We start from the raw sequence: 17,865 nt of genomic DNA, 5'->3' as shown, positions 1-17,865 counted from the left end.
ATGGATTAAGAGATCAAGGTTACAGGGGAAAAACTAAGTCATCTCATTCCCCTACATCCAACGGTACCTGGTACGATCCTCCAGCCCCTCTTGCACTCACACACCCTTTCTGGGCAGGGATGGGGGCAGTTCTGGCTAAGGCACAGCCATAATGTGCCGTAACCCCGTTCCAGAGAAAGACCGGCACAACAGAGTCAGCGACACCACCCATGGCATCCCGAAAGCGCGGTTGGCATGGCTGAGCTGAATTAGTGCATCGCAGCGCTGCTTTCCCCCGCTGATCTCAGGGTGGTTTGCAGCGCGTGGGAGAACTGAGGCACAAGGAAGGTGAGTAACTTCTCCAGGGCCATGGAGCCAGTGGGTGGCAGAGCCGGGCAAGCACCGGGCTCCTGACACCGCGCCAAGGAAAGCAGCGAGGACAGTGTGCGGGCGGCGAGCCCACGTCCCCGCAGGCGCCGGGGGCGTTGCCAGAGGGACCGTCGCGCAGGCAGCCGGCTCCGTGTGCTCCTGCCGCAGCGGCGGGTGGTGCTCAGCCGTCCTCGGGAAGGCAACACCGCGACCAGCCTGCCGTGCTCCCAACGGACCTCTCCTTCAGCGGCCGGACGCAAGCGCGTCTCTGATGTGCCCCACAGCTACGAGAGAGCTTGCAAGGAAACTCCCCAGCAGCTTTCACGCCCACCGCGCCAGCCTCTCCGGAGGGAGGCAGTGCCACCAAATGAGGTGTGGGTACGGAGTCGGGACGCTCAGCCAGCTCAGCTCTAGTGCCATCTCCCCGCTCCGCTGGCCCCGGCTGGGGATCCTCAGCTCCCAGCTCTCCCCTTCGGAGAAGCCAGTTGCTGAACCACTGCATCAACCTGCTGCAAAAACATCCGGCCCCACGCCCTGGCCACCGACCTGCCCGGCTCTCCCCCTCCTACCACAACCCTCCTTTTGCGCTCTGTCCCCATCCTTTGAGCCTGCCCGACCACTGAGTGGGGACGGGAAGCCTCCCTGCTCCCCGAGAGGTGCCATCCCCTCCAGTCTGGACTGGGAAACTTGAGTCTCCAGCACAAGGCAGTGAGTCCATGCGCAGCAGCCATTCCCGGCAAGCCCAGTTCTCTCCCTTCACCTGGTTTGGATATTATTTCTGCTCCCTTATTGTTGAAAAAATAATGCTCAAAATTAAAATGTAGGCTGTAAATTACAGTAATTACCCAGCAGTTCCCCCTGACAGGCCTTTTGTGTTTCATTCACTGACACTCACTAAAAAATCCTCGCAGCTTTCTCCTACATGCTCGAGAAACGTTCAGCCAACGGTGGCAGAAAGCACAGCTCCGGGGCCACGGCGGACAGCGGCACTACGGGCACTATCCCGGGGTAACACCCCGGCCAAAGAGCAGCAAAACCCCAGCCTGGGATGGCAGGGACGGGACTGCAGCCGACCACAGCCTCTTCCAGGGCAAGCGTGGCCGATTCACACCTTGAATGTGGTTTTGCCCTTCGGCACCCGGTCTGCCCCATCCCGATAATTTCCACCATGTTGCTTCGTACAAACTTCCTGGCAAACACGCGGCTTGCTCAGAGCGGGCAGATGCCGGTGCTCCGCCTGCGGCAGCGGGTGCTGCGGACGGGCAGGCTGGGCTGTCCTCGCTCTGAGCTCCACTTGCACCCAGTCTGGACAGAGGACACCCGGGTGGGGAACCCCAAGGCACGTCCCACTCCACGACCAGCAAGAGGGACAAAACGGAGTGACTGGCACGGGCTGCAAACCAGCTTCTCCAGCCCACATTGACAACCATCAGCAGGTTTTTACAGCAGTAAATGTCTCCGACCAGAGAGGGTAGGCTCCAGCATGAGCACAGGGGAGACGGAGGCAGGAAGGTATGGAGCTGCCAGCTTCCCAGCATCGCCCGCGCTGCAGCCAGCTCCTTCTAAGAGCAACGTCTGCCCTGCCAGGAAGAAGCGATGGAGGAAAATGCGAAGACCCACGCAGACCTACCTCTGCCCACTGCTGAGCCAGCGGCTTGTTAGAAATAACAGCGCAAACCCAAATTAAGGCTGGGGGAGTGCACGCTCATGCGTGTGTTTACACGCCCGCTCGGGCTCCAAAGAGATCTCATGCAGCAGGACAGCGCGCTGAAAGGCAGCCGTGTTCAAAAGGCGATGGGAGATGGCTGGCTTCTGCTGCGGGCTTTCATGTCAGTGGGTTTGGCTGTGTGTCAATTTGAAGGAATCAGTATTTAAAAAAAAATAATCCACTTTATTTTAGTTTTGTGGACAGAATGGGACTGGGAAAAAAATGGTTCAGGTCAGTCCAAAACTCATCTTACTTTCTGAGTTGGTTGTTGGCAGAACTGAAAATCAGCCCCGAAAGAATACCTTCCGTATCCAGGGAAATATTTCACATCTACCCAAAACGAACTATTTAGGAGTCTTCACGGGTTATTTAACTCTCTGACATCAGCTTTTTACATTTGTGCCCAACTCTCCTCTGCCTCATCATGCCGACTCCATCCTGTGACCTCTCCGGCTCCTTAGCCTGGGAAAAGGCATAAAGAGCCTGAGCTTGGCTCTGCCCCGAGGGCGAGGAGCGAAGAGCCTCGGCAAGGCACAGGAGGACCTCAGGTGAGCAAGAAACTGCCATTTTCACGCCGCCTCTTTTCAAAGAACAAAACCACTTGTTAGACGCCGGGGGAAAATCCAGAGCTGGGGCAAGAACAGATACCAGACTTTAAAGAGTAACGAAGGTCACGCCGAAACCTCCCGGGTCATCAAGTTCAGCTCCAGCATTATCGCGGCTGCTCTGCAACGCCGGGCGCTGGCAGCGGAACTCGGCGGAGGGGCTGGGGGGGCAATAAACCCACTCGGCTGCTCCGGGTTGGCGCTCGCTCGCTGCTCGCAAACTCCCTTCCAGCCTACCTTTAACTCCTGCCTGCGTGGGCTCCTGCCAGCGGGTCCCCCAAGGCTGGAGCTGCCTAAACATTGCCTTTTAAGGAGCAGCCCCATCCCGCTGCCGAAAGCCTCCGCGCCCTGCCCGGCGGCAAATCCAGGCAGAGCAGCGGGTGCTGCCCGCTCCCAGGCTCGGGAAAGGAAGGGGGGAAATCCTCGAGCAACTCCGGTTAATCAAAACCTCCTGCTTTTAGGATCACAGCCACGGTGCAACGAGGCAGTATCAGAAAAACACGCTACCCCGTAATTATACCAATCTTCGCACATTTTGACAGACTAGTGAATCAAAGTTTATTGCGTAATAAAATTGTCATTAAGCAAGAACTTTCCTCTCGCTAGGTTTTCGTTCCCCTAGTTAACTTTAATAACACGGTACTCCCCTTTAGTGTCTCTCCTGGCAGACACAGTCCTGCCTTCTCCCACTTGGAAACTCTCCGTGCAGCTCTGCCACTCCGGAGCAGAGCAGATGAGTGGCGTCTCACTGTCCCAGGGCTGCTTTCCCTTACCTCCCTGAGCAGAAATGACAGGAGGTTTCATGCCACGCACAAAAAAGCCGGGGGTGGACGGCAAGGCCAGGCTGATCTCCCGGCTGGTGGGTGCTGGGAGCATCATCCCCATCCCTATCCCCATCTGCCCAAGCACCCCAGGGCGTTAGGACTGACTTTCCTTAGGACTCACATCTTGCTTGTTTAACTCCCCAAACCAGCCGGCTGTGGGCTCAGACTGGTACCAGTACTGGGGAAGAGTGTGGCTGGGGTGGCCAAGTCCTTACGGTGAGGAGGACGGTGCCCGTGTCCCCAACGCCGACCCGAGCCAGGCGCCTGCCGCCTCCTCCGCCCCCACCCAGCCGTGCCGGCAGCGGTCTCTGCCGCCACCTCCTCCAGCCTCTGAAGTTACCTCCGGAGTTTTGCAGCCGCTGCGAGTCGGAAACCCCCACCGTGCCGGCCCCTGGAAATGCTGAAGAGAGCCAGTTCGAAGCATTGAAGCGGCTGCTTCCTGGCAAAGGGGAATTTGGCTTCTCTGTAGAAGTCTGGTGTTGCAATCTCAGTTTCCCAGGTTGTAACGGAGGGGAAAACATCAGCAATCAGGCTTTACACCAGCAAATCTCCCTGCCCCATCCTGGCCCCTGGGCTGGAATAATGCTGCGTGCTCCCACGCTTCATCCTTCCTCCACACAGGCTTTGGCAGCTGGTTTTAAGACTCCTTAAGCACACCTCCAGCATCCAGCATAAAACAGCAAGAGGCACTTTTTAACAACCAGATGCGATCTCCAAAACAAAGCAGCGTTCGGAAAAGATCCCTCCAACGACCCTCCCCTGCTCAGCACCTGCTCGCCCCATTACCTGGCCCTGGGCCAGTTTGCTTGATTAAAGTCTATCTATTAAGTTTTGCGTCTATAGAGAGCCTCACTCGGCAACGCGCAGGATTGGCACTGGGTTGTAAAGAGGGTTGGAACAGCTTAAAGGCGAGTGAGCCAAACACTTTGGGATATTCACAGGCAAAGTAATCCAAGTCCACAGCTCCCATCGGCACCTGGGCAGCCGGCGCTCCAGAACGCTGTAATCACCATCCCGGCAGCAGGTGCATTTTCCAAGCAGAGCCAAACCCGCTAACACGCCTGTTTGCATTTGCCATCCCCAAACGGCACTCATTTCCATTTTAATTTCCCATTTACAATCCTCACCCAGCCAGAAGAATCGGCAGCGATGCAAGCGGGATGCACGGGCTGGGGATGTGAGCTCGACAGCCCATCAACAGGACGTGACTTTGGCAAAAAAATTAAAGCAGCGAAAGAGCTGGCGCAGGAGTGGCACAAAGAGGGGGAAGTGGCAAGAAGGGCTGTGCTACACTCAGCACTTTTTAAAAACGGTCTCAGCAAAGGCTCTGAATCAGCGCCAGGATGTAAAGTCACCCCACGCTGCCCGCAGCCCCAGCTCTCGCGAGCTCCCCGACACGTGGCCGCTGAGCGCTGGAATTCACCATCCTCTCCCTAAATCCCACAGCTCTGAGTGCAGGCAGACACTCTTGGTGTGTCTGGAACAGATCGCGCCGATAGCACAAACCTCCCGAGAGCGGCGCGACGCTGCACCTCACGCTACAGACACCAGAAGCTGCAAAAAGCAACAGGCGAAGCACCTTCCCCATTTCCGACGGCCGGATCCTGCCTCGCGGGACACACGTGAGCTCCAGCCGCAGCCCAGATGTCCCTGGTGTCGGCACAGCTCCTGGGGCTAGAGAGGCCGAGCACGCTCCGCACACCACCGCCTGCCTCCCCCAAAACCTCCCAGCAAGGCTCGCTGGGGACACACCAGCAACGGGACGGGCAGAATCCGGCCCCTCAGCTCAGGAGCCAACACCCTGCAGAGTCTCCAGCAGTCAGACACCGTCCATCCCCGACTGCTGGATTAGCTCCAGCACAGCCAAAAGGAGAAAGAAAACGAGTAGCTCACCTTTTTTAGCCGTCTCCATCTCCTCTTCTGTCCAGCGGGAGCTTTCATTCATCTCCAGAGAAGCTGAGGAGGAAGGAAAGGAGAGCAGTCAGCTGTGAGCGGGACCCAGCGAGCTCAGAGGAGATGCCCCGACGCCCAAACCCTGTCCCGCACCCTGTTTCCCGGAGGCACGACAGAAAGCCATGCAGTGCAAAACTGCTTCTGCAAGGAAGGCTGTAGCGGTACAGGCTCTGAAGGCTTTTCCATGTCACGGTAGCCCGTGCATAGCATCCCCCCGGGATGTGTCTCGGTGATGCAAAACCTCTACTTTGCAACTGGAAGCGAAGCCAGATGGCTTGAGGGTGGCAGCAGATTTCCTGCTGATGTGGTGCCACGCACTCTGGCCCGCCAACAACAGGTACCTAAGATGGAACCGACTTCAGCCGTGTGCTTTGGAGGTGGCAGACGCAGGGTGGGACCGTCACCCTTGGTGGAGACGGAGAAACAGCGTCACCTTGGCAGTGACTTTGGCCGACTGCATCTGACAAGGGAGTTGGCCGTGCTTGACCGCAAGCTCCCTCGGTGCCATCATCGGGCTCTCGGACATCTCAGAGCCACCCAGCAATGCTGGGGGCTCACCTGGAGCAGCGCCCATCGCAGGGGGACCGTGCTGCTCCAGCTGGGAGAGGCGGAGAGGGGTGTCCGCAGCTGATGCTCCCCCTCTCCCCCACCCCAGGCGCTGTGCTGGGGACACCAAGGTCCTGCATAAAGCCTTCACTATGCAACAGTCCTGCTGGCAGCCTGGCACTAGAGCAAACCCTACAATAACAAACCAGGGTGTGAGTCAGAGGCAAAAAACAACTCGGTAAGGAAACAGATTTCCGGCTCAGGCTGCCAAGGGGTTATTACTCCAAACAACAGGCAAAGCATTATTTCAACAGTGATGAGAGATGTTTTGACAGTGTCCTTTTAAAATGGAAAACAGGCTGATAGGTTCAGGAGAAAGGATAGGGGCGAGGAGAGAAGGAAGCATCTCCCAAGAAGTTCTACAAGAAGCCGAGACCCCGCAGGAGGACAACACGGGCTCCGATGCCCACGGCATCGGGTAGAGGAATCTCCTTCACAGCCAGCTGAGCACAACTGCAGGTGTCACCTCCTGGAAGTCAGCGCAGGTCACCGCCTCCCCCAGAAACGCCGTCCCCCCCGGGACGCCAGCCAAGAGGGAGGGAAATCAATACCTCGCCGCTTCCCCCGGCTGCGGGCAGAGCTGGGGCCACCACGCTCATTTACGTAAAAGCGAGTGTCCCTGACGCGCTGCGCGAGGCCCTTCACTCAGCTTGAGGATGACTGTTATTGTATGGTAAAGAAATGTCAAAGAAACGGCCCGTTTGGTTTGATTAATGGTATTTACTGAGGTTGCGCAGTTATGAAACAGATGCCTACGGGGAGCTCCGGCGCGCTGCAGTTAAACCACAATACGGTTTTGTGTTGTTTTTTAATGTTCAATTGGTATTTAAAAAGCAATAACTTTCTTAGCCAACCTAAATTAAAGCCCTATTGGAGAGACTTAAAGTGAAACCAATTGCTCAGATATGTCACTGGAATCGATCCATTCCCTTTTCCCAATTTAACACGGTCTGAAGTCTTTTCGCCATGTTTGCAGTGCAGTTTATGGAGGACTCGGAGATGCTGGGATAAAAAAAGATCCCATCTAAGTTACCGGCATTATCTGCTGCTTCTCTGCAGCATTGCTTAACAAGTTCGAGAGGGAGAGCAGGGCTCCGTTGTGCCGGGAACTATTTATATCGCCTGTATGAAAACAGCGCGCTCGCAATCAAGGCTTCAGCCAGTTGTCAGCGGAGGAACAGGGAGGCGAAACACCTCCAGGTGATTTATAGCACATGGAACAGAACGAGCAAGAAACTGCAGAGCAAGGAAACCAAGAGGAGTCACCCTGCTTTTATTTTTACCTGCCTTAGGTAGCACAGTAATAATTTTGTATGTGATAGAGTACAAAATATAGGAAAATCAGCCAAATTCCTTGATGCATCCATACATGAGCAGTTTCCCAGGGTGACCACTACTGATGCTGCAGACGCGAGAGGCAGATGCACCCGATGTGGGGCTGCGGATGCTGCCATGAATTCCCATCTAGCCCAAGACAGGCGTGGCGGCATCATGCCGCGCGGCCACGGGCTGCCGTGGTCCCCTGGGTGCCACATTACAGGCAGCATGCTTTGCCTCATCCACCTCACTCCGAAGCTGCTCCCGGCCTCTTCCCACTGCGCTCGGCCACCCTGCAGCCTTGCACAGGCAGGATGGGAAGGAAAATACTGACCACCGCACCTGGCCGGCTACGGATGGGGAGATGAGCAGGGGCACAGGGACCAGCATGGGAAATGCTCCATTTTGGGCAAAACAAGCGCAACCTGGGGAGCACAGGCCGAGGCTCCTGAGCAGCTGTAACCCACTGCCTCCTCGCCACGTCCTTCAGCTGCGGAGATGAGGAAGGGACCAGTGTGATTCCCAAGCCCAAGGGGGTCACAGGCCCCGCAGGCTGCAGTGCTCGGGCTCCAGGCAAGTTTGAAAACAGAGAGGGCAGGAGAACTGGCAGAGACCCTGGCAAGCCCAGGAGGGCAGAGCAGGCTCCCGCTCAGAGCTTGAGGGTACTTAAGAGCTGCCGCAGAGGGAAACACACCTCCGGGTGCAGGAGGTGCACGAGGCCTGAACAAACCCAGCCAACACGCTGCTAAAAGCAACGGCTTCCCTTTTAGTCTTTTGCAATACTTTCCCTCTGAGGCCCTAAAACCCGCTAACACTCAGCCAGGATAACCCAGGCTTGCAAATGCCTCTAGTTCGTCCAGGTGAAGCGCGCTGGGTAATCCGTGGGACAGAGAAACCTCACTGCTGCGCCCCCGAAAAGGAGGATTTCACGAAGGAAAACCCTCCTCTGTGAGCAGGAGCAGAGCAGGGTGATGTCCCATGCCAGCAGAGCGGACACCCCAAAAGCCCTGCCAAGGTCCCCCCGTGCCCGCCGCTACCCACCCAGTTCCGCGCTCTGCTGCGGGGCGGCCGCCTCCTCGTTGTTGGCTTCATTCGCCATGGAGCGGGTGATGCGGCCTTTGCGCCTGCCCTGGCTGTTGGCAGTTTTGCGACCTTTGGAGGTGACGGTTTCTTTCTCATCATTGTCTTCTCCGGACGTGTCGTCGTTCTTGTCCCTGCAAAAACAGGGAGGGAAGAAAAAACATTGTTGGGTTGGTCTGATTTTTAGGTCAAGCAATTATTTCTCTGCACGTGTTTGGGGATGTTGGGTTTTCTTCTGTAGGTCTTTTGAGGGGGCAGGTCTGCATTTTTTTTTTGCACACGCAGGCTCTTTTCCTGGCTGGGAGTGGGCTGGATTGGCGGTGGGGTGATTTGCGGTGGGGTTTTCTTTCTGCAGCTGGCTGCAACTCCACCACCAAGTGCACGCAGAGACCTGACGGAGACAGGTTTAATACCAGACCATTCAAATTCATCCCTGCCTCCTCCTCATTTATCTTCCTGAAAGGGACCTGCTGGTAAATGTCTTAGCAGCCTAGATATAATGAAGCCAGATGTTCTTTTAAACCAAGTATTAAGCCCATTACAGATAGCTAGCGATCTGCGTGCCAACCTTTCCCTGCCACGGCTCTGATGCTCCCCGTTCGGCGTGAGGGAGGCAGGGCTGGCTGAAGCCCTTCATCTGGGAGCGCTCATGTTGACATCAATAACGCTAAAGGTGAAGTGCCACGCTCGGCTGCGCCCGGATTGCTCCTCTGACTCCCGGAGGCTCTTGCAATAACAAAACAAGCTGGAGGATCAGAGGGGCTTTGTGGGTTGATTGGGTTTATATAAAAAAAAAGCATACTAAAGCTGCTTTCCCCGTTTGGGAGCAGCAGGGAAGAGGAATGAAGAGGAGAGCAGGCTCTGCCCTTCCCTCCCTGCGGAGGAGGTGAGGTGGGTGCACATAGTCTAGCACGGGGTCAGGCAGCCCTGGACCACACCGCGTCCCACTGCCGCATCCCAGTGCTGCTCCCCACTGCCACAGCCCCAGCCCTCGCTGGACATGGAAAAGAGCAGGGCGCGGAGGGCTGTTCCTTACTTTGTCAGTTCTTCTTTGTCGTTTTCTGTTTCCTGCTTGTCTTCCTCCTTCTCTCCCTCCTTCTCCTTTTCTTTCTCTTTTTCATCTTTCTCTTCTTGGCTGCTCCGGGGCATTTGCTGCTGCTGCTGTAAAACAAGGGACGTAAAACAAAACAACCCCTCAGCGCTGAGGCGGATACATCGCAGCACCTGGGCCAACCTAAACAACCGCGGCGAAACAATGCTGGGGGGCAAGCGGCCAAGAGGAAAAAGCGCTGCAGGCAGAGGGTACAGGCAGGGAGCTTACGGAGGTCAGGGCTGAAAGCTTTCCGGGGAGATCAGAGGTAGTTTGGGATCAGGCATGGCAGCTGCGCTCCGGTTCCCATTCCAGCCAGTGGGACAGCCCCGGCGGCTCCCGCAGGGCCGGGCAGCACTGCAGGCAGCGAGCAGGGACCCGACGCGGGGGGAAGGCAGGGAGGTGAGAACAACCCCCCTGTTTGCTGCAGATGACGACTTAGCAACATTGATCACAATTTGCAGCTGGTGGGATGCATTTTGCTGTAGCATGAAGGAGACGGGGTCACCAGAGATGCCTCGAGGCTCAGTGATACCAACGCTGTGATCTTGTGGTCTTTTTCCCAAGCATCTGACGTGGCCCACGGGGTAAGTTTATGGCCCCGTATCACCAAGAAGGGAAGATGCCCAGCTCCCTGCCTGCTCCGTACCGCCTGGCACCCCCAGTGGAGGCTGTGCACCCAACTGCCCCAAGGCCGCTGCTGTCGCTGGGACCGAAGGCGCCACGGTACCCGAGGGAGGGACACAGTGATTATAATAGTTCTGGATTTTGTTTCAACAGCTGCAGGAAGGAGGATGCTGGGGAGGCCTGTTTCCCCTGACTTCCCTTCCCTCTGGCAACCGGCAAACGAGAGGCATTTCATAGAGAAGTAGAAATTACAGACGGAAATGATTTATTAAACCATCCTGCTCCTGGCTAATATAAGGCTGCTCACTCCAGGAAACCCACCCGGGCTCGCCCGGCCACTGCCCTGCGGGGCTTCCACCACCCCTCGGTGACGTAATGGGGGTGGAAATTGCCTTAAAGTGGATTTATCAGCAGAAAGTGTGATCCTGGGTGGCCTGGTCTGGCCGTCACACAGCGGTTCGGCCAAGTGCGGACGAGGTGTGCCCGCGTCCCTCGAGCGGGGGGAACTGGCCTGTCCCCACTCTGCGGGAGTGGGGAAGCTGCCTTGAACACGGGTGTCCCTGCAGCAGTGGTGCTGCCTGCAAGCTAAAATGAGAAGTGCGGAGCTGTCAAAATGGGCTTTGCAGCCCATTCTGATTCTTTCAGGTCCCGGTTCAAGACAAGTCCTTAAAACCGGCGCTGCAATCACGGAAACCCCGCGGACTTTCAGTTCCTCCTTGTATGGAGGGGAGGCAGCTGTGCCACCAGGACGCCCGCTTGGCAGCACACGTGTGGCAGGCTCGGCCAGCCCCTGCGGCACCTCCATGCCGGCACACGTGCTGAACGCACCCGTACTGCATCAGCTCACACCCCCAGGAACGGCCCCGTGGGATGCAAGGATCCAGAGGAGGGGGAGCTGAGGAACAGCTGGGATGAGCACTCGGTCGCTTAAGATTTTCCAAAGTCCATAAATCTCTAAGGCTCGGGGAACGGGCTGTCTCCTGCAGCAACTGGCCAGGGAACAGCATCATACCCGGCGTGCCAGGCACTGCCCTCGCCAGCCCCCAAACCCGGGGAGAAGGAGGGGGCAGCCAGCAAGTCTGCCGGGGCTGGGAAGTGGGCAAGCCTGCGCTGGCGGCAGAAGAGCAAGGGGCATCCGTCACATGCATTTCCCCAGCGCTGCCCTGAACTCTCTGACTCCCTCTGAGTCACGCCGTGGTGAACCCCGAGCGCGGGTTCAGCCCAGACAAATACCCACGAGGTGAAGGCTGTGACCTCTGAGGGATGGGTGAGGAGCAGGGCAGGCTCTGCCCCAGCCCCAGCCATCACCACCTACCCGCATTCCCTTCACCAAGCACTTTGGCAAGGGAGGGGAGCCCAGATGAGTTTCTCAGTGTTTCTACCACCCCATTGTAAATGCTTTCTTTTGGGGAAGGGGGGAAACCTTGCATCCTGGTGATCCCAGCTCCCCGGCGCATAAACCCAGCTCTCCTCCAGCCATAAATCCAGCTGCGACCACACAAGTCCCTGCCCCAGCATCAGGATGGTGCGGGCTCCCAAGGGAAGCTTCAGCATCATCTCATCTTGTCTCTGTGCTCATTCAAACCAAGGGGCTGTCACCCTGAGCAGCCATCGCAGCTCTTTCCCAGAGGAGCAGGCTGGGATGGCGGCGATGCTAGCGAGCTCCCCGTGCCAGCCTACGGAAGCAGGGGTGGAAAGGCAGGGAGAGGCGCAAGCAGCCACGGAGGCTCATGCTGCATCGCAGGCACTTGCCCAGAGAGGCATCCACCGAGCTCCAGCATGACCAGGACAGGCAAATCCCACTGGCCCAGCTTCATCGGGCCACTGCACATCCCTTTCCTCTGGGTTGGCTCCCACAGAGGTTTCAAGCCCAGTCTGGTGGAACATCAAACTAGGGCTTCTCCCACCGCAGAGGAGCATCTCGATCCAAGGATGCCCTCTAGTGATTGCCCTGCTCTGGCTACAGCAGGGTGCCCGATGCCAGGAGCAAGAGCCGAGCGGGAGCAGCACCCTGTGCCCAGCGGGATAGGACCACCCTGTGCGTAGCGGGACAGGACGGGATGGCTCTGACCTGCCAGCCCTCTCTCACCGGGCTGAAATGCATCGTCACCATGAGGCCACCGTGGGTTAAACTGTCCCCTGCACTGCCCATGGCTACATTCATGTTTTAATCTGAAGAAGGCTCCTGGCCAAACACTGCTCTGAACCATCACAAGCATTTGGTGATGGCTTGTCTCCTGTGCCCAGGCTCAGCTGCACAGCAAAGACTGCACGGGCACGTGGGGCACCCCCCAAAGCACCCCGGAAAGCACCGCCGGGGACGGCCACGCTCACAAATGCCACCTTACATCCCACCTGGGGGTACACGCTGGGCTGGAGGATGTGGGGCTGGCTGAAGCACCCAGAGCCCTGGGTGGGAGCAGGCACCCCGGGGTTCCTAACACAGCTGTGCAAGGGCTCAGCTACAAGCAGCACTCGGGGAACGGAGGTGAGACACCCCCGAGGGACTGACCACGGCAGCCACCTCGGCCCATCCACGCTACGTGCTCTACCCCAAACCTCAGACGGGTCAGCATCGGAGCTGGACCACAGCGCCGGGAAGTCACAGCCAGGAACTCGCGAGCCGGCCGGTCCCCCTCTCCCGGCACACGGCTGCCCCCGCGGTGCGCGGGGAGGCTATTCTTAGCGCTGGACGCAGACCAGCTCTGGATGATTCAAGGGACGGGACGCCATCCCAAAGCGTGACAGGCCAGGAAATGCTTCCCCAATTACCAGCTGATGTTTCCCTCTGATTCACACTGCCCCGGTGAGAGGTGGACCGGCAGGTGGGTCAGCTCTTAGCGGACATGCCAAAGGCCGGCACCAAAACTGCTCGGCTCCCAGCAAGCTCAAACCTCTCTCCACCTACATCCCTGCCACCCCGGGGATGAGGCACCCCACTTCCCAGAGGCAAGGCAGGTACGTGCTCCCCAGCTTGCACAAGAAGGTGAAGGGATGTGCCCAAGGCCAGGGAAGATGCCTGTGGCAGAGGGCAGGGCTGTCCCTCCTGTCCCTCCCTCCCAGGTCGGATGCTCTGACCGCCAGACCGCCCTTCCTTTGCAGCATTGCTGCTGCTTGTTTTTGCTGCCAACACATCCTGTTTATTTAAAAAGGCCCCGGGGCAAACGCGTGAGCGAGAGGCTGATCCTTCGATCCTGCTCCAAGCTCACGGGGACCACTGGGACGGGCAGCCTCCTTCCCCGCACACTCCCCATGCTCCGGCGTAAGCTGCTCCATAATTACAAACATCTGCTCACCTCTACCCCAATTTCCCACCGGCCCCGGAGCAGCTGGAGAGGAGCAGAGCGCTGCCAGCCCTCCCGGGAACACTGCGTGCGCCACCGGCCACCCCCTCGCCGGGGCCCACGGGCAACCACGCATTCTCGCCCCGGTGCCCGGCTCCCCTCCGGAGCGACATTGCTCGCCCTGCCTGGCCAGCTCCATCGGGCTGACACGTCACGGGGATTTCAGCTGCCGCAAAGCTCCCGCTCCAAGCACGCTTTTGGGGAACACCAGCTTCCAGGTAGGTCCCGGACATCGAAACACTGGCCCTGCTGAGAACTGACCAACTTGCTGCACGTCGCGGCAGCGGGTCTGGCTGGGAGAAAGCCCCGGCAAGGAAGAGGTGCAGCTCCTCCCACTCTGTTTACTTCCTCTGCCGAGGCTCTGCCTGCTTCTGGAAGCAGGATGGGATGGCAGGAGGAGGTGGGGGAAGCAGCTCCCCACCTTCGCCCTCCCCAGCCCCGCCGGAGATGCCTGCCGCCTTGGCACAGAGTCGGTGAAACCAGCCAGAAACCCCTTCCCAGCCGGCAGTGTGTCCCCCGCCTCTGAAGCGCACCACTCGCAGGCTCACCCTGAGCTCCGGACCCTCCTGTCCCCCCAAATCACTCACCTCCCCGCTCCCCGGCTCCCGCGAGCGGCCAGTCCCCGACAGCCCCATCGCCGGCTCCCAGCCCCTGCTCACCGCCCAGCCATCCGGGCGCGCTGTGCCTTACATTCTCCGGCTCTGAAGGCTTCCTGACGATTTGCATAGTTAAGCCGTAAACTAACCACAACATTCCTCTTATGATTTTGCAATCTGCTGGAATAACGTGGTCGCTCTAAGTCAAGTCGATGAATCATCATCTATAAACCACAGCTCTCGTCACCGGGGCTCTCAGTGCTGGCTGCAGCCAGCGTGATTAATCCTCCAGGATGCCAAGCTTAACCTGCGGCGCAGGGCTATTTATTTTCCAAACTTGCAAACCTCCGGAAAAAGACTGCTCCTGCCTTCCCCATCCCCTCCGCGGCGAGATGTGCTGGGCTGCGGCAGGGGACCGGGGACCATGCCAGAGCCCCGTGCAGAAACCTCCCTCGCTGTCCGCAGGACATCCCAGCGTTAACCGCTGGACGGTGCACCTTGCAACTGAGGCACCTGCGCCCTCTCTCAGTCCCCCCTCACTCCCTGCTCCACAGCACCCTCAAAATACGCACCAAAACACCGCTGTTGCCAGCACAGCTCAGTCCCCCAGCCCTGGTCCTGCTGGGGACAGGGACAGGCACGGCCACCATTTCACAGCAACTCTCCCCATGATGTTTAGCTGAGCTCATCCCCGGGAGTCCCCTTCCTGCCCCAGGACCACCAGCTCCTGCCACCCCTGGCCACCGTGCTTGCTGGTGGGGAACTGGTTTGGGTCATGGTGACGGTGCTGCCTGAGAGCCTGTCCCCGAGCCCAAATGCTGGCGGGGGGTGACAGCTCCTCTCTCTCAGGCCAGGTTTCGAGGGCGGACTGGCTGCGCGGGGGATGCCATTCGGCTGCTGGCAGGTGCACCACCTCCACTGCCCTGGGCTCTTACGGAAGATGAACACACCATGGAAACCACCGACTCCTGTTTGCTCCTTAAATCAGGAGGGAGCAAACCACGACCATCTACACCCTTGTGCAGAGGGAACCGCACGTGCCAGGCTGGGCTGCGAGGCAACTCATTTCAGTGCCACTCAAGCCCATCCCCAGGCACCGCAGGCAGTGAGCACCGAGGTTTTTGCTCAAAGCGGCTTTGCAGCCCTGGCCGCAAGCTTGCTGCAGCAGTGCAGTGACACGTGCAAACCTCTCCCCACCGTGCCACACCTAAGACTGCCTCAACAGGGGCTTTGGAGGGAGCTGCACCCCGCCGGCACGTGCCCCATCCCCTCCAGCAGCCCACGGCCCACGGCCACGCTGCCTCTCCTGTGCATGGGGCGCCGGCTCCTCGCTTCTCCCGCGGGTGACTTCAGATCAATGGCATTTATGATGTTCTCCAGGGGCACTCAGCCGCGGAGCAGGCTCAGGCCGAGGTCATTGCACGCAATCAGGGAGTTGCAAATTAAAACCAGCTTGAGATAAGCCGAAGACAAAAGGCCTACGCTACGCCGGCCAGGAACGCCTGGGGTTTGCTTTGCTGCTTCTCCAGGAGCCCCAGCGTGCCTGTGATGGCCGTGTGCGTGCACGGGTGCCTGCTGGCATCACCCTGACTGTCCCATGGGGTCTGGTACTGGCACCGCGGGGCAGGACACACTGTGCTCTTTGCGGCACAGCCAGCAGGACTCGGCACTCGGCTCCCACCCCTCTCCCCGGCCCCACGGGACGCTGTGCAGAGCATCTCTGCCAGGAGCAGGGCTGGCACCATGTAGCCGTGGCTCGGGAGCGTCCTCTCTCCTCCACTGCCCACATCCATACTTCCACCTACTTTCAAACTCTCCCTCCGGCAGGTCACACCAATGAGAGCCAGGGCGCAGACTCCCCCACCAAGCACCCACGGTACCAGCCTCCTCTTTAGCCACCACGCTGTCCAGGCGCTCGAGGTCTCCCCCGGAGCATCCTTCCCCGTTTGCCAATGCCGTAGCAGAGGTCGAGGCGCCCAGCGCCAAGATGTGACGCCGCATGGCCACTGCAAACAGCGCTCCCCGCACATCCCTACCCGTCTCTCGGCGGCAGGCTGGATAAGGACTGCAGAGAGGATGGCTTAGAAATACATGTGTGTATCATGTAGCTGACTCCCAGGGCCCAGAGCCGCTGATCCGATGGTCTGGAATGCCTCAGCCCTTGCTGCCACCCACCGCCGCGCAGCCTGGCTTCTCACGACCGCGTGCGGCACCCTCTGCTCATGGGAGAAACCACAAAGCAAAACAAGCCGCTGCCAAAACAACAAGGAGAGGAAGAGGAATGTCTGCCGGCAACTTGGCTTTGATCGCTTGTGTCCCGGGGCAGGGTTTGATGCTGTTGGCTGCGGAAGCAAGTCGAAAAATCAAAGGGCCAGGCTCGGATTTGATAAGGAGAACGATAGCGAGCATGGGGCTCACTCGGTTCAGCTCTGACCGCAATGGCCCAGAGCTGTGCTGCTCTTCTGCCAATAAACAACAAACTCTGCAAGACAACAATCATTACATGGCAGAGATGGAAAACGCCAGGGCCATGCCCAGCGTCCTGGGAGGCACCGAACGGGCCCCGTGCACTCTCACCAGCACAGCTCTCTGGCACCGCAGGCCACAAAACACAGCCGGTGCCAGCAGCAAAGCACCGCCAGCCACAGCTAGGCTGCCCTGCCATGCCCCGGGAAAGCCCCATGCCATCTCCCAGGCTGCCGGTCCTGGGGACGAGCAGTGTCCTGGGGACGAGGAGAGGGGCCGGCTGTGGGACAGCAGAGATGCTGGACCCTGCAGCATCACTCGCCAGACCACGGCACAACCGCGTCCAGTGCACGCACCCGAGCATGGGCTCATCTCGGGTGGCCCCGGGAGTCTGTTGAGCAGGGACCCCTGTGTGGCTTATCCGAGCACAGGGGGCACTGACGCCTTCCCACCGCTCGCTCCTTGATCTCAGTGAAGCACAGAAGTGATTTTTACAGGACCCTGCTCGCTCGGATCCCTCCTTAAATCACCGAGGGCTTTTCCATAAGAGGAAATGTTTCTTTTCTGGGTCGCCGCTGAGTTTTTAAAAAAGTGATTTGATTGCTTGCGAAGGGAAAATGACCCGAGGGGAAGACAGCATAACGTTTGGAAGTGGTGGAGATGAGTCCCTGCTCTGTCCCAGGCGGGGAACACATGTTTTCTCTTCCCTGTGGTTTGCTTTATCCCGCTCCCCCCGCTTGCAGCCCCCTGGCCACATGACGACCCCCCTCTGAGCCCTGCCAACAGAGGAAGGTGCCGGGACGGTGGCTTGCGGGACGCAGAGCAGCATCCATGCACACCGCAGATGCACCGGGGGCAAAGCAAGCCCCGTATCCTTGTGGAAACAGCTTTCTCCGGGATTTTCAGCTGTGCCTGCTTTAGTAAGCAACTTAGCAATGACACGACCTATTTCCCATCTGTTCCCAGTCAAACCTGGATCACAACAACAGATAAAACAACTCATCCGAAAATCCAACTGCTTCTATCACTCCCTGTCCGGCCGGGAAGATGCTGCAGGTCCCCCGCCAGGATCGGTAATGCCCAGCCTGGATCCCAAACCCCCGTCCTGAGGAGTACTCACGAGGGTGCAGGCGTGGTGGAGCGCTCGCTGGGCGGATGCATCGACCTGCTGCTGGAGAAACACGAGTCCGAACTCGGGGGCCAACCGGAATGGGGGGGTTCACGTCACTTTTAGATTACTATTTTATTATCGCTAACTGCAGATGTGATCAATCTGCATGGAAGAGCCCAGCTGTGGTGGC

The 17,865-nt window shown here is 58.5% G+C and overlaps 1 protein-coding gene across 1 annotated transcript in view; it reads right to left on the bottom strand.

Moving 5' to 3' along the window:
- The window catches only part of NCOR2 (nuclear receptor corepressor 2), a 180,810-nt gene that overhangs the window by 54,432 nt on the left and 108,513 nt on the right, over positions 1–17,865 (bottom strand). The window contains exons 14-16 of the mRNA XM_059827785.1: positions 9,478–9,602; positions 8,403–8,575; positions 5,379–5,441 (exon numbers count right to left, since the gene is read on the bottom strand). Coding sequence (XP_059683768.1) covers positions 5,379–5,441; positions 8,403–8,575; positions 9,478–9,602 — 361 coding nt within the window. The remainder of the gene's footprint in view (positions 1–5,378; positions 5,442–8,402; positions 8,576–9,477; positions 9,603–17,865) is intronic.

Source organism: Gavia stellata, chromosome 21, assembly GCF_030936135.1.
Source record: "Gavia stellata isolate bGavSte3 chromosome 21, bGavSte3.hap2, whole genome shotgun sequence".
Taxonomy (NCBI): Eukaryota; Metazoa; Chordata; class Aves; order Gaviiformes; family Gaviidae; genus Gavia; species Gavia stellata.
The sequence above is the reverse complement of the archived record's forward strand: the minus strand, read 5'-3'. Positions and strand labels throughout refer to the sequence as shown.